This window comes from Anas acuta, chromosome 4 (genome assembly GCF_963932015.1).
Source record: "Anas acuta chromosome 4, bAnaAcu1.1, whole genome shotgun sequence".
Classification (NCBI taxonomy): domain Eukaryota; kingdom Metazoa; phylum Chordata; class Aves; order Anseriformes; family Anatidae; genus Anas; species Anas acuta.
Genome location: NC_088982.1, coordinates 11078255 through 11094326, shown reverse-complemented (window position 1 = coordinate 11094326; position 16072 = coordinate 11078255). Strand labels below are relative to the sequence as shown.

The 16072-nt window shown below is 37.8% G+C and overlaps 1 protein-coding gene across 14 annotated transcripts in view; it reads right to left on the bottom strand.

The window, feature by feature from the left end:
• Window positions 1–16072, bottom strand: part of ABLIM2 (actin binding LIM protein family member 2) — a 139348-nt gene that overhangs the window by 52267 nt on the left and 71009 nt on the right. For 13 of the 14 annotated variants that reach the window (XM_068679801.1, XM_068679803.1, XM_068679806.1 and 10 more), the window contains exon 7: window positions 2674–2761. In XM_068679801.1, coding sequence (XP_068535902.1) covers window positions 2674–2761 — 88 coding nt within the window. Of the gene's footprint in view, window positions 1–2673; window positions 2762–13242; window positions 13394–16072 lie in introns of those variants that run through there. The other variant, XM_068679815.1, reaches the window with a different exon arrangement.

Genomic DNA, 16072 nt, shown 5'->3' with positions numbered 1-16072 from the left:
AGGGGAATATGCACCCTCAAGAAACAGAAAATACACAAATGAATCAATTCTATACTGCATATATGTGTTGAATAGAGGACTACAAACTCCAGAGATGTAAGTCAACAGAAGTGTGAAAAAGAAACTTAATGGTTTTGAATTTGTCAGAAACAAAAAAAAAATCTTTTAAGAGTTCAACATAACATTCAGTACTCATTGTGTTCAATGTTCAGAGGAGTGGAATATGTGTACATATTTAAAATAAAGAATTACATTCAAATTTTAATAGCAAAAAGGAATTGTTATGTTTATGTCAGGCTGACATAGGACAAGACACAAGCTAAAGCATTTCTCCACACATATAAATAATATCAGTGCACTACAAGTTCTTTCTGAGTAACTGGGAAGTTGAGAATTTCTGTTATAAAGGTTTAGTGTTTAGACTGGGTGGAGAGCACCAAGAGGATTTATAGGAAATGCTTTGTTTTCACAGCAGTTTGATAATTTTCCAGCAGATAGTTTGATAGCAGTTTCACCAGTAGATTTTGGAAACAAGATAGAAACAGAAAGTCTATTTCCCAGAAGACAGATGGAGATCATCAGAATTAAATTCACAAGAATAATCCAGATGAACCCAGACTCAAGCAGTAAAAGATTATCTGCAAGTCCAGACTGGATAAATTAAGTTTAATAAGTTACTGAAGTTTTCTAGGGACTGAACCACTAAGAAATGGTTTTATAGCACCTTCAAATTCAATGCTAATTTATGCTCCAATTATGAATGGGTCTGAGCTCACCAACTGAAAGAGTTTGTCTCAAATGCCACATAATTTGATGTAAATCTTCCAAGTGGTTCTAAATAGTAATTAGATCAACTTTTTTGAATTACTTACTCCTGTCTGTGGTCACATGAAATAGGCTAGGGAACTTTTCATATAGAACATAAAGTCATTTCACCCAAAAGTCATCTGCTGGATCTACTGAAGACTCAATTTCTGCTAAGGAACATGCTTAAAGTTCTTAAGGGAACTTTACGTGTGTTTATTAAGAGGACAAAGAACATGTTATAAACCCCTAGGATTTTTTAAATTATCTAACTCATCAGGTCAGGCAGTTCAAATAACTAATCACAGATCTTTCACAAAGTTAACACTTAACAAAGTTAAGTTTTTCATTTAAGTTTCTAATGGAAACTCCTTTTTACATGAAGTAATAAAGTGTATGATAACAAGTTGGTAGGAATGTTTCATGTATCAGGAAATAAAGCGAATAAGATGGGTCTAAGTTAGTAGGACAAGAGCATAGTTTTTTAGCTATTGAACTGTAAATCTGGACAGAAATTAATATCCATCCTTACAACAAACTAAACTTAAAAAGATTCACTGCAAGGCAATTTCAGATGGTTTGAAATCCAGAAACAAATCTGCAGTTTGGTATCTTTTTTTAAAAGTATTGATTTCCCAGGGGATTTTAGCATTGCTAAGCTACTTTGCAATTGGAAAAACCACAGCATTTTCTGGCTCCTGAGAGAAAATGCATGAGCACAGACAAGGATCATTATGTCCTTTAACGAGATAGTTCTTGTTGTAAACCAAAGTGACAATAAAATTGTCATTTTGAATAACATACTAAATTATAATTGGATCTTACTGAGACCACTGTTTCGTTTTAAAGTCAAACTTTTCCAGCTTAAAGAATGATTTCTAAGTACACTTCTAGAAAACTGTGGACAATTGCATAAGTTGTAATGCAATGGGCAAGGATGTGATTTTGGAATAATACACCAACCTTGCAGTTCCCACATCCTACTGAGCTTCTCTTCTCTATTTTGTTTCGAAAACATAGGCCCAGTCAAAAATGCAGGCAAAAGCCTTTATTTTCTCTGGTGACTGACCCTCTATTTAACTGTGTACACAGCTTTTCTCTTTGATCAATTTAGTACAGCCAAAATTTGCTACATCTGAAATGCAGATTTTAGCTTATATCTATGTTTATTATTATTATTATTATTATTATTGAATAAATTACAGACCAAGTCTTTCCTATTACCACTCAAATTCCCTGACAAGAAACACTGAATTTCTTCTGTGCAAGCTCCTGGCTGTCTCCAGTACAGGCACTGTCTGGTATAGGCTTCAGATCCATGGCATCATCATCACCATTCTCAGAGGGTAATCAGGCCTGACTAAGAATTCAGGTAAGGTTCTATACACTTTCTCCTTGTATGTAAATGAACAGTGGGTGCAGAATTGGTGTTACATCTTCAATGGTAGCTTTAGGAAACCTACTGTCCTGCATGTATGTTAACTTTCACGTGGAAGTCATCACTGCAGAAAAGTCACATTTTCTAGTAAATGGAAAGGTTCATAATCTTCACTGTCAAGCACTTCCATCTGCATGAAAAAAAACAACATGCTACTGCTCATTCTTCCTGTGATTGCCACTTGACCTGTGATTCAAATCAAGAGAGAAGTAACAGTGAATAAGAATAAGTAAGTTTTCCTGCTGTTGCTTTTGCTTTTCCTTAGCCTACATATTGCGTTCTCCACTTTCTTTGGTAGCTATGAAGAATATGCACAATACAGCTCAGCCATGTGAGCATGCTGCCTAATGTAACTGGTTTTTTGTTTGTTTGTTTTTGTTGTTGTTGTTTGCTTGCTTGTTTTTTTTTTTGTTTGTTTGTTTGTTTTTTACCTTGAAGATACATTTCTTCTCCTTCTGCAAACATCTGACTGCACCTGACACATCGTGCGCAAGTTGGGTGATAATGTTTTTCTCCCGCCTGTTTGGGAAAAAAAATGTACAATTGAGTAAGTATACTGACCAGTTTTGTAGCTTCATTATGAGAAGGGCTTTCTTCACAATCTAGAATGTGTAATTACAGTAAATTAGTTAATAGAGTTAATTAGTTCAACAGTGTTCTAAAGTCTCAATGCTTATTTTTGATTTTTGGTTACAGACACTTCATAAAATGAAATTGTGGTTTTCCCTAAAATAAATAAATAAATAAAAATAAATAAAAGTTAACATGCACTAGTTAGGTTTGTGACTTTATGAAACAGAAACACTTCAATATAGAGAACACTTTTTCCAGTGAATAATCATACTGTGCACCAAATGCAAGGTAGCTTAGGATTTACCTGCACAAGGCAGGTGGGAGGTCATGGATTGAGCATGGGTTTGCAATTCACTGTATGCTCCTCATAAACTCCCTACACATAAACTCTTAATGCTTATCAAGAACCATCTTGTGCAAGGAATGTTTGTATCTGCTTTGAAAGTAAAGTGTCTTGCAGGTAACAGTTACTGAAGTTGATCCATGAGGGATGTGTGTGGCTGGGCAATAGCACTGTGAGTTCAGAGCTTACACTTCCAGATACTATGCACTAACTTCCTCACACAGAAAAACCAGGAGCTTTGCCAAGTAATCTTTGTAATTTAATACCACTATTTTCATTTATTGGAATGAGAACAGAAAATTGCTTAGAAAAGTTTAGTAGGTCATCAATTTTCATAAGTTTCAATTTCCAGTTATTTTATAACCCCATTAATTTCAACTGTTTCACCACTCACTTCAGTGTGTTTTTCAAGAGGAGACATAGAACAAAAGAAAGAAAAAAGAAAAAAAAAGAAAAAAAAAAAACAGGAACAAGAGATTTATGCAGCACACTTCTTGGTAGCTTGGTAACTTTTTTGCCAAAAAAAAGCTTGGTAGCTTTGTTAACTTTTTGGCCAAAATTCAGTTCTATGGTCAACTGTTGGCAACCTTGTTAGCTCTGGTTCCTGTTGGCAAGGACAGCAGCAACCCAAGGCAATGAGCCAGTATGAGCCAGTGACAAAAATAGCATCCAGGGAGTTGTGCTCTTCCAAGTAAGCAAAGTGGGCAAATGATATCCCTTGCTTTCCCATCTCCCCAAACATACCCCCCATACCATCTTTCAGATGACACTCACAAAACAGAAATAAAAAAATGAACTGTGAAACATTCTCCCTATGTGTATGTGTGTACACATACACATGACAACAGAATGGTTTAGGTTGGAAGAGACCTCTGAAGGTCAACTGGTCTAGCTCCCATGTTTAAGCATGGTCACCAAGAGCAGGTTGCTCAGGCCTGTGTCCAGGTAGCTTTTGAATATCTCCAAACAGGGAGACTCCACAAACTCTGTGGGCACCTCATGCCAGTGCTCGGTCACCTGTACAGTGAATACTTTCTGATGTTTAGAGGGAACATCTTGTGTTCCTGTTTGTGCCCATTGCCTCTTGTCCTAGCATCAGATACCACTAAAAATAGCCTCACTTTGTCCCTACTACACCCTCCTTTCAGGTATACAACCCTCTATGCACAGTTCTCACCCACAACTCATGTGGTCTCTACATATAACAGTTTCCTGTTAGGTTCAACAACCCAAAGCCAGCTCTTGCATATGCTCCAAGCAGCCCTTGCTCTTCAAAACCCCTATGGAAACAAAAGCCAGATCTTGTCCTCTTTGACCCTGCATTATTCAGAATGGCTCATGGTTTTGGGTTTGAGGTCAACGTGGATTCCATTATGAAAAACAACAAACAAACAAACAAACAAACAAAAAAAAAGAAATAAACAAACAAAAAAACACCACAGGAAACCAAGTAATTCTAAAACTGAGTCTGACTCCAACAGAAGTTATCAATGAAGTAAAAATATGCAAATTTAGACTATTGCCTGTTAACCTGGAGGAGGTTGAAAGGGCTACTAGAATTCTGTGTACGTTTAACAAATTACTAGTACTGTCCCACTATCTTCACCATCTAAATATGCTCTCAAAGCACTGTACCTTCTGTTAAGCTAGAAATTTTACACTATTACTACAGAGATGGCTTGTCAATCTTTTTCACTAAATGAATGTCAAAGCCTCCAGAGGTTTTTATGCTGAAGAACATTATGTAGGTCTAGAGGCTATTTTGCCACTTGCTATTTGAAATATGGGAGCATAATTTAGGTTAAAAAGTCTTGTTTCTACTTCATAGAACCACAGAATCATAGAATGGTTTGAGTTGGAAGGGGTCTTAAAGATCATCTAGTTCCAGGCCTCCTGCCATGGGCAGGAACACCTTCCACTAGATCAACTTGATCAAACTTAACCAATGTAAAGTTCATGCACACCTGAAAACTTGTTCCTATTTTTGAAACCATCAACAAGGAAGAGCAACGCATCACATCAGAGTTACCATTTTGAAAACAGCTTTTCTTTTTTATGGTATCATTTGTGCAAACTGCTGAGTGATTTCTGCAACATAAGGAATGGAAGTTGAACACTATTTACTATGTCAACACCTTAAGTTATCATGCCATTAAGTATCAGTATTGGGTTTAAACCTCAGAGGTTTAAAATTGCTTGCATGAATGCTGGTGTTTAACCACAGAAGGGTATTTAACTATCACCAGATGAACTCAAATTTATAATATCAAGCTGGAAAGAAATATAATTTCCCCTGGAAGATTCATATCGCACAAGCATTGCTAATGCAATGTATAGCCTCAATAATTCAATTGCTTTGGCACAGCTGATATAATTCCCAGGCTAACACTACCTAAGGGAGTTCAATTACTACTTTGCTAAAATAAACTGTCAGAATACATTCTCATATAACTTGGATGCATCACAGAATAAAATATATTTCCCTAAATATAACTAGATAACCAAATACATTGTTTTCATTCAATCTGTATAGAAAGTAATACTGACTAGCTGTAGAATGTCACAGAGACCTCTTTTTATGAAAAATACAACAGAAAAATAAGGGAAGAAAGGTGCAGTGATCCATTTGCTGATGCTCACATCTGAATAATTCCAGTTGATTTTGTATAATTACCTATGAATTAAAATAGGACATACTCAAATTTTTCGTATAACTCTTAGTGCTGACACTGTTTTTTGCTTCCCCCTTTATTAAATTTATTATACCCTTCTTCTAACCAAACCACATAACACAAGAATTGCCAGAATCCTTATCACTAAATGTTTAAAACATCACACCATCTTTCTAAATGAGAGGTGATAACTAAACCTGAGGTTACAAACTTCATGCAGGAATTAACTAATAATATTCCTTAATAGGTTTATACAATTAGATTCATTAGATACCATGAATTGCATTTAGACCATGGGACCTGGGTGTGTTGGGTCTGAATGAAAACCATAACCTCATTTGGGTACGTGCCAAAAAGGCTTTCATTGGTGTCCCTCTTCAGGCTATTTCAGATGCTTCATCTCACGGTTGAGCAATTGGTTCCAGCAAAACCCAGAAATTTTATAAGCTTAGGACAGTAACTGTTTTATGTTTTCAATTTAGTTGTATTGATGGCCTTGTTATTTTTTTATTTTCTTGGTTATATTGATATGAGGAAGTTTAATGCAGCTAAAATAATCATATAGTTTCTTCTTTGCACAGCTTGAAAGATCAGTTTGACAGATTGTTGCCCCAGTGTTGCCTGTTTAATAAAATATCTACACACCCACACAGCACAGATGAAGCAACAACAATCTCTGAGAGATCTCTTATTGTTCAAGTGGTAGATTATCATAGAATCATAGAATATCCCCAGTTGGAAGGGACTTCCAAGAATCATTGTGCCCAACTCCAGGCTCTGGCACAGAACCACACAAAACTCAGCCCGAATGTCTGAGAACATTGTCCAAACACTTGAACTCCAGCAGGTACCATAACCACTGCCCTGGGGAGCCAGTGCCCAACCACCCTCTGGGTGAAGAACCTTTCCCTAACAGCCAGCCTGACCCTCCCTTGTCCCAGCTCCATGCCATGCCCTTGGGTCCTGTTGCTGTCCCCAGAGAGCAGAGCTCAGCACCTGCCACTCCACTCCCCTTGTGAGGGAGCTGCAGGCCGCCATGAGGCCTCCCCTCAGCCTGCTCTGCTCTGGGCTGAACAAACCAAGGGGCCTCAGCCTCTCATCATACCCTTCTCCTCTAGACCCTTCACCATCTTTGTAGCCCTCCTTTGGACACTTTCTAACAGTTTTGTGTCTTTATGCAGTGGTGCCCCAAACTTCACATAGTACTTGAGTTGAGGCCGCACCAGCACAAGGCAGAGTGGGACAATCTCTTCCCTCGACTGGCTGGCAGTGCCTGATACACCCCAGGGTATGGTCGGCCCTTCTGGCTGCCAGGGCACACTGCTGATTTATGCTTAACTTACCATCAACCAAAGCTCCCAGATCTGGGGGACTGCTCTCCATCCTCTCATTCCCCAGTCTGTATATATATCAAGGGTTGCCCCTTCCCAGGTGGAGAATCCAGAACTTTCTCTTGTTACTTGTCTTGTCACTTGTCTCTTCATGTGGTTGTTGACTGCCCAGATCTCTAATTTGTCAAGATCTCTCTGCAGGGCTTCTCTACCCTTGAGGGAGTCCACAGCTCCTCCCAATTTAGTATGGTCCACAACTTATTTAATATGCATTTGAGTCCTGCATCCAATCATTTATAAAAACATTGAAGAGAACTGGCCCTAAAATGGAGCCCTGGAAAACCCCATTCGTGACTGGCCACTAGCCTGATGTAACCCTATTTACTGTAACCATTTAACCATTTGAGTCCCTTCTCAGTATCCTACATTTCCTTCAAGACTGCACCTGGTCTTTGCACCCAGGCATTCAGATGTGAAGGAAGTATTATTATGAAGATCAATTTAAAGATTAATTTGCAACTGAGACTTCTTCAAACCAACAATTTAGTTACCAACAATTTAATTTCCTTTCAAGTGGCTATACCAGCTTTCCACAATCACTGAGTCAAAGTGTTGGTGTGCAATTTAAAGATGGAATCAAAACAGTTCTGAAACTCTGAGAAAAAAAAAAAAAAAGTGTTATGAATTACTTCATTCTTCTTAGGTATGAGGGAATACATCCTATGATAATTCACTTCTGTGCAGTGGGAACAATTTTCTGGATGACATCAACATAAGAAATGTTCTCACACTGGATAAAGACCACTAACAACTATCCACACTCTCTACTCGAAGCATGAGGGACACTGCAATTACTGTCTGTCCCACAGCACATCAACAAGAAAACCCAAGTTTCCCTAGGAGCAGGAGTAGAAGTCTCTGAAAAAAAAAAAAAAAAAAAAAAAAAAAAAAGCATAAAGTGTATACAACTGCATTTACTTATTTCCCATACCTTGAGGGACTGAACTAGGAAAAAAAATGAATTTTATGTGATAAGTGTGAATTGCGTAATTTAAAGCACAATTTGAAGACAATAAAGAGAGTAATCCTAGAGCCTGTAGGGAACCGAGAACAGCATGAACATCATGCCTGGAAAACATACGATATAATTTGTACCAGGAAGAACAACCTAAACTACTAAAAGTTGGGTTCTAAATTAGCTGTCATCACTCAGGGAAAAGATATTACATTATCATAGACAGCTCAGTGAAAACCTCTGCAATGGCTGCGATAATTGATGAGGTGGTAAAATATATAAAAGAATGTATGTACAGTAATTGGAACTATCACAATGACATTGCTATTCTGGCCTCTCATGCCATTGTTGGAAGTGTGACAGATGTCACTGTTTTACTGCAGGTGATGAGCAATAGCTGCTTGTGGATTGACACTTGAGGGACTAAACCAGAGTGGCCCAGAGCTCAAAGTGTGAACTAAGTCCCAGAAAGAAGACTCAAGATTTCTGACAACTCACTCTCAAGTGAAGCACAAGTACATACTATCTCACTGAATTATTGATTTAGTAAACTTGTCTGTAAGGGAAGACAGAAAGTAGACTCTATTTTAAAACTAGACTAGTAGAAAAGTAGAAAAGAAGTAGAAAGTAGACTCTATTTTACTCATTATTTAATTAGAAAAATAATTAAACTTGTAACTACTTGGTTGCTGTCCTGATAATGAATTATTCAGTAAAATTCCTCCTTTTAAACAACAACAACAAAATCTATCTCATCATCAAAGTGCACAATAGTATCTCACCTCTTTTACTACTGGGAGTAAAGAGCTCATGTAAGTGGAAAAAAAATGTTAGACTGCAGCAGTCTCATCTACTGAGATAGGTCCGAATCCTGTCATCCTCATACTCTACGATCTTCAAATGAGGTCCTGACTGCACCCTATTCTGGACAAAGACAATGGAAATCAGCCTGCAAAATACAGAACCTGCTGTTATGCTGACACATGTTGTAGTTGTGTGAACCACAAAGTCACCAAAAACTCATATGAAGGATTCTTCATTACAGTCTTTTTCCATGGTACAAATCTACTACAGAGTTGGGTCATCACCAAAAAGACACCTGTTCAAGTAAAGGTAAACAGAGTAAAGCACAAAAATACCAACAAACAACACCTTTGCATCAGGAAGCTTATCTCCATGGATTCATATCAGTAGAACTGGGGAGAAAAGCAACATCATAATACTCAGTAAAGAAGATCATTATCTATTATTTTAAGTTCAGCATTAAGGAGTATCTACCTTCACTGAGAATTTTTACAGAACATGCAAATTAAAAAGCTAAACTCCTTTAATTGATATTTAATTCATCTTGTTTATACTTCCTCGTTCATTCCTAAAATGACTGTTTTTACTGGGGAATTAAACTGTAATGTGAATGAACTTTTTTTTTTTCTCCTCAGGTGGTAGAAATGTACAGGAAACTGATGATGAAATACAGCTATAAAAAGGAACTCCAGATTTTTCATGAAATTCAATTAAATTTTTAAATGAGATACAGCTTTTCAATGTTAATGAACCCAACCAGCCATTGCATTGATTTATGGAGGCAAATTTGTAATTTCTGTAAGTAAATGCAGTTCCCTGACTTTAGCTGTGCTGAATTTCTACTTCCTGCTCCCAGAAATATACTAGTTATTATTTAATTACTGCCCAACCTAACAGCACAGAAGCAGCCCAGAAAATATTCCTACCTAGGTATTCCACCTACCAGGCTGAAATCAGGACTTATTTTATTGCTTATTATTGTCGTTCTGTTTTTATCTCAAGAGTACCGGGGAGAGGGCGCACAGCACCGTACCAAGTGTTGTTCAGCAGTCACACCCTAATACCTCTGCTATTGCATGTGATCATAATGGCACAGTATGTGGACTATACTGTCTCTGTAAACTGGAGTCTATGTTTTTTTTTCAAATAAGTGTGATGATGTTCAGAAAATCAGATAACCACTGCTGCTCGCAGTATATTGCTGTGCTTGGTTGCCAGCTTTAGGAATAACCAGATAAAATCTCCATTCACATTTATAGCAAAGTCAGAGCTTTGCATATTCTACAGATGAACCTGAAACTTTAAACAGTAACAGGTGCATACAGTAATGGTTACATTAGTAAAAAGCTGTCATGTCATCTACTGGGTATGAAGGGAGAGGCAACATTAACAAAGCAGAGATATTCAGCAAAATATCAATTGCTTATATTATACAACAGTGCTGAGGAGAAAAAAAATGTGACAGCCACGAGACAAAAAGAAATGTGGAGGAAAACTCTTACTAATTCTCTTAGTCACAGTGCACCTGACTCACCACTGAGTCACTTCAACAGTGTGCCAAGGCATGTGCACTGTTTTCAATGGGGTTTACACAAGTATAAATGTTGTGTAATGTTTTGAAAGAATTCTTCTCCTTTTATTCTCCTTATTGGATTCATTTATCTTCCCATTAGATGCCAATAAACAGTCATTTGAATTGTTCAGCACATACATCTGCAGCATTACTTACAGCTCTAGCACTCTCACATGTATGACTATTTCATATTGTCTTGGTTCTGGCTCATCCCCCTGTACTTTGCAGAGCCTTGAGAATTCCCACCCACATTTGAGTCATTTTTACTGCCTCCCACATACGTTTTATTCTTCCAGGTATAAAATGCAGAATTGAATGTACCAACAGGGACATATATCTCAGAATCATAGTAACTTACTATATACTGGATGTTCTAAAGTATAAGTTCCTAATGCTTGGGTGTGTGTGGGGGGGTGGTTAATAATAATAAAAATAAATACTAAAGGGAATAATTAAGAAAAAGAATAGAAAGAGCTAAACACTGTTATAACTCTAATCTCACTCTGTGACACCAGCAAACAAGTTCTGACTCAGGAGCGGTTTCATCTCTGCCGCAGTCAAGCAAAAGCTGAGAAAGGCCAACAGAACTTGGTATATGATCTTGTGAACCAAAAAGGTCAACCATGCCTAAAAATCACTAATTTTTCACTCAGTTGCTTTTGTTATGCAATGAGTGATCTTTTGTCTTTTTCTACTTAGCTTTGCATTTTTTTCTTGCCACCCACTGAGACTGGAAGAGCCTTCTGTTTTCCATTTGCTCAACAACCTCCTTCATTTCTTTTCAACTTTCCTCTCCCACTCCTTCAAATCCACTTATGGGCCAAGACAAGCTGCAGCTGGCTCTCACTTCTGCCATCCCTTGATAGGGGAGAGAGAGCAAAGAAGGAGAAAGATGACTTGCAGACATATTCCCCTTCCTTTTCAACTTTGCAGCTGTGGATTTCGCCCACCCATTTCAGACAGGAAGAATGAAGCCGCAACCAACACTGAACAGCCCTGGAGAGGCAGGATGATTTACCAAATGAAGCCAGCACAGCTCTTCTCATGTCGGTTGTGGTGATCGAGGACGCAAGGATGCAAACTTCTGAGGACAGAAGCTGTCTCTCATTATGTGCCTGAATAAGGGCTGATATTTTGGATCCCCAGATTTAGCTGTGACCAGAAATGCTACTGTCATCTACAGAATTGACATTAATAGTACTTCCTGGGAGTAGGAAGGTGTTGCTTTAATACTTAGAAATACAAGAAGTAAGTCACATAGGCAGCTCTCCTGCTAATAGCAGATACGTGGAACCATTGTCACATGGGCCAGAGCATACTGGAGATGCTTTATCAACACAGGCACTTGTCACTAAGTACACTTATTGCTACACCACTGTCATGGTTACAGGATAGAGCTGGAGGGAGGCTGCGTGCTGGTGGCTGGATCGTGGCTGTGTTACAGAGCACAGCAGAGAAGCCGTCTAGCCAACCACAGTGTGCCCGAGGCATGAATCAGAAGAGAAACAGCAATGAGAGAAATTATGCAAAGTAATATGATGAGGAACTGAAGGTGTCCAAAAAGTGCAACGTTTCACACTGTCAAAATATTCAAATGCTGGCAAATAGTGATAGATAATAATGTATCACCACAGCAACACAGTGCTCAGAAGGGCATTGTAACTGGCATAGTGCATGCTGCTTGTATCTTAGGTACAGGGTAAATACAGAAGCCACTGCTTTGATGCAAAACAATCTTAATTGATTGAGATATTCAAAACTAATTAATAATCTAATGTAATTAATTAATTATGGCAGTTTCAATGAACTGATACTACATTTTTGCATAATGAAAAGCAGTGGACATCGCTCACCTACCTTTCAGGAGTCTAACCATGAGCCCAGAGTCTAATTACACACTAGACCTCTATCACACACAAACCCACACAGGCAAAACTGCACAGCAATGCTATCAGGGACCATTTCCATGCATACAACAGGAATTCTTACAATAAAAGAAAGCACACAATTGAAAAAAAAAATCTACTGTAATAAGTTTTACCTCTGTATCAACCAATTTCCCTCATATTTTGAGCTTCTCATTTGTGTTATTCAGAAATAGTTTGCAGAATCTATTACTTTGGTAAAAAATTAAAAATATAGCAGGCTTAAGCTGTTGAGAAATGCCACTGCTTGCACTTACTCAAGAACCCCAAAAAAATGACTTATGGGGTAAAATTCTGCAACCAGTTCCTTCTAATATGTACTAGTTTTTCTTGACATCTAAAGAGCTGTGAGTTTTGAACAGTTTGGATAATAACTATAGATAAGAGTAGCTCTTTATCTCCTTTTGGAGGGAAGAGGCTGTTGAAAAAGGGAAAGGATGAGGGTGGGAGACAGATTAGTTGAATGAACCTAAAGCATTGTAATTGGGCTACAGAAAAGACTAAAAACTAAGCTTAAAAATGTTTGCATTGCTATTTATATGCTTGTTGGTAATATTTTAATGATGTCTGTTTCAAAGCAAAAAGCCCAGGTCAGCTCACCCAGTTGAGTTCAGATACAATGCACCGATGATTAACCTGCCTTTGCAAACCAGCAGCTCCCGACAAATGCAAGTGGCACTGAAACAGAGACAGTTCTCAAACTGCAAAACGACTTGCATCTTAGCAAACACTAGTCATTGAAAGTGCTAGTTAATGTTTCCTACCTTTGATGGTTTCCTTTGGCAAGAGCTAATGCTGATTTATTTAGATGTATCTTTTCCAACAGTTTTCCATCTTCTCTCGTGATGGAGAAAACCGGCATGCAGAGCAATTTCTAAGTGAGGATCAGTATAGACACTTAGATCCTTTTGCTGCTCTGACAACCTTCTCGAGGCTGTCCATGCTACAGGAAATATTTTGTTCAAATAGACGGAGTCACATTTATTACGTGCTTCAGTATTAATGCTTGTATTATAAGCTGCTGAAGTACCTTTCACACATCACTAGGTTTTGTTGTTAGTGAAACAGCAGGGGAACAGACATTTCAGAATGAACCATTATTCCACACTGCAGGCAGAAATTCATACACCCTGCTGTAAAGAATTAGTCTCGTCTCTCTGCTATACTGAGACTTCTGCAAAGGGAAAGGCAATTGATTTACAAAGTGGATGGGGATGCGAATAAAAACCAGCTCAACCCTAGGGGAAAGAGAAAAGCAAACTACAAAGAAAAATACTCATGTTTTAATTAATATGCCACTGAGGTATAATTGCCATTTAATTGACATGTACGTAACTGGCATTTCTAGTCTCAGTCCTGTCTAGTGCCTACTGCATTTCTTACCTCATTTTAAAGCACCATACAGTTATGATTAATAGATTTAAAAAATATATTAATTATATTTTCTAGATATTTAAGCAAACAACAAAATGTTAACCCTCTCTTCCCCATATACTGACTTCCATGCTGCCGTATCAGACAGCATTTAGACCCATCTTTATGTTTAGCAAATGATATGGCCATTATCACCAGTTCGTGTAGGATACATTTACACCACAGCCATGTAGCTGTAAATCAGGGGACAGTTGTAGAAAAAAGTCTATTCAAGAGGTGAAAATATCCCTCAGCACTTACAGTAGCAATTAGGTTAATTAGGTTGCATGGAAATAAGTCCCAAAAGACCTTTCCAAAATCATACACTCCAACATTTTACACTGTCAACTTTTATTCACATCAAATGTAAAACACCAGCTAGCAGTGACAGAGAATCATCTTGTTCATCAGCTACCACTACAGTTGGTCATGGAGGAGCTCAGCCTGGCCATAACTGCTGCAGTTGCCTATCTAAGCAAGAACACCTTATTTCCTCACAGTCTAAAATGAGTTTGCCATCAAAACATCACCAGGAGATTAAGTTTGGATATTAAGTTTTCTCTAGCAACCTAGGAAATCATTTGCTGAAACAGCAGATGAAGAGAAACATCCCCCAAGTTATATCTTACTATAGGCTGTCAGTGGTAACAAAGCCACTGGAAAAAAAATAACAAAATACAAACACCACATTCAGTCTGAGATGTTCCAGGGAAGTGACTTTCTTTAGAAACAGTGAAAAAGAGTTACTATTACAAGGTAGCGGTGAGAGGTCATCTGGAGTAAAATGTCCATCCATGCTGAGAGATTGTGATTCCAGCTGGCAGTGGGCACTGAGAAAGTCTACCAACATCACAACATGAGCTTGGAGCTTCTTTTACCAGCTGAGGATAATTTGGCTTGTTCATTTTAGCAAATGAAAGTTGGTAGGAACTAAGACTGTTCTCTATAAATTTCCCTTAGACTTCATCAATTAAAAGGAAGAAGATCAAAAAAGCTAAAAATCAATCTTTATCAGAAGAATTAGCAACTGTAGACTGACCACATACAAATAGAAAAGTGCTGGAATTGAGATAAAGTTTCTAATTATTACAGGTTAAAGAAACCCAGCCACAATTCCCAGAAGAGGACCAGAAGTTGCTGGCTGCCACACAGTACTTCTACACACTGCATCAGCCTTCCAAGCCTCTGCACAGGTTGTCCTGTGGGAAGGACTGGGATGAAGGGAACCCACCTCTGTTCCCTCTGAGCAAAACACAACAAGGAGATCGATAAAAGTTCACTAAATAAATGGAAAGCATTCTTTGGACAGAAAAGAGTTTGTACCAGCATTCGGATTATCTTGTGAAATATAGTATATTTTCATAACAAAACAATTACACTTATTTTGTCTATTTTTGTATGTCTATTAGCACAAGTTGAGACTTTAATTAATAAGTAACTACTTGTGATATTAAAAAGAGATAAAAAATGTTTTTAGTGCCAAATGAAGAGGAATAGATTGCAACACAACAAAATGGAAATGAATGGTTATAAAAAATCAAAAGCTTATTATTTTAAAATGTGTTTATTTTCTGTGCTACTGCTTGATGTCCATTGTTGCTAGATGGAGAACAGAGCTGCAGCATAGACACGTGATAGCTATAGCACAAAGAATAAAGTCTTCTTTTCCCTAAAGTCTTGCAGATACACTGCATTAAGTCAAACTATAAAGCAAACTCCAGCCACCTCTTCCTGTCCATTTTAGATGGGAGGTTTATCAATATATATATTCAGAGGAGAAAGTAGGACAGGGCTGATGTTGTGTTAAACAGTGCCCTTTAGGCTTTCATGAGCAAACCAAACCTTATCCATACAATCACTGGTGAGAAGGGCTTTTGTAAAAAGAACAGAAAAATTGTTTCTATTTAAAGCAATAGAATAATTTGTGGTCTCCATAAATCATTTGCTTGTCCCCTTTTGTGTCTTTTTCAGTACAAGTTCCCTGGGAGGCTGAGGGCAAGACAAGGTGGACTAAAGAGGAAGAAAGCCAAGAAAGGAATTATAAACAGCTATCCTATGTTTAAGCCTATTTGCTCCATGGAATGGATCTGGCCCTCAGAAAATGGGCTGAAGGAGGAATTTAAATAACTAAATCATCATTGTATTTGGCTGCCAACCTACAAAAACAGCCATATTTTTAAT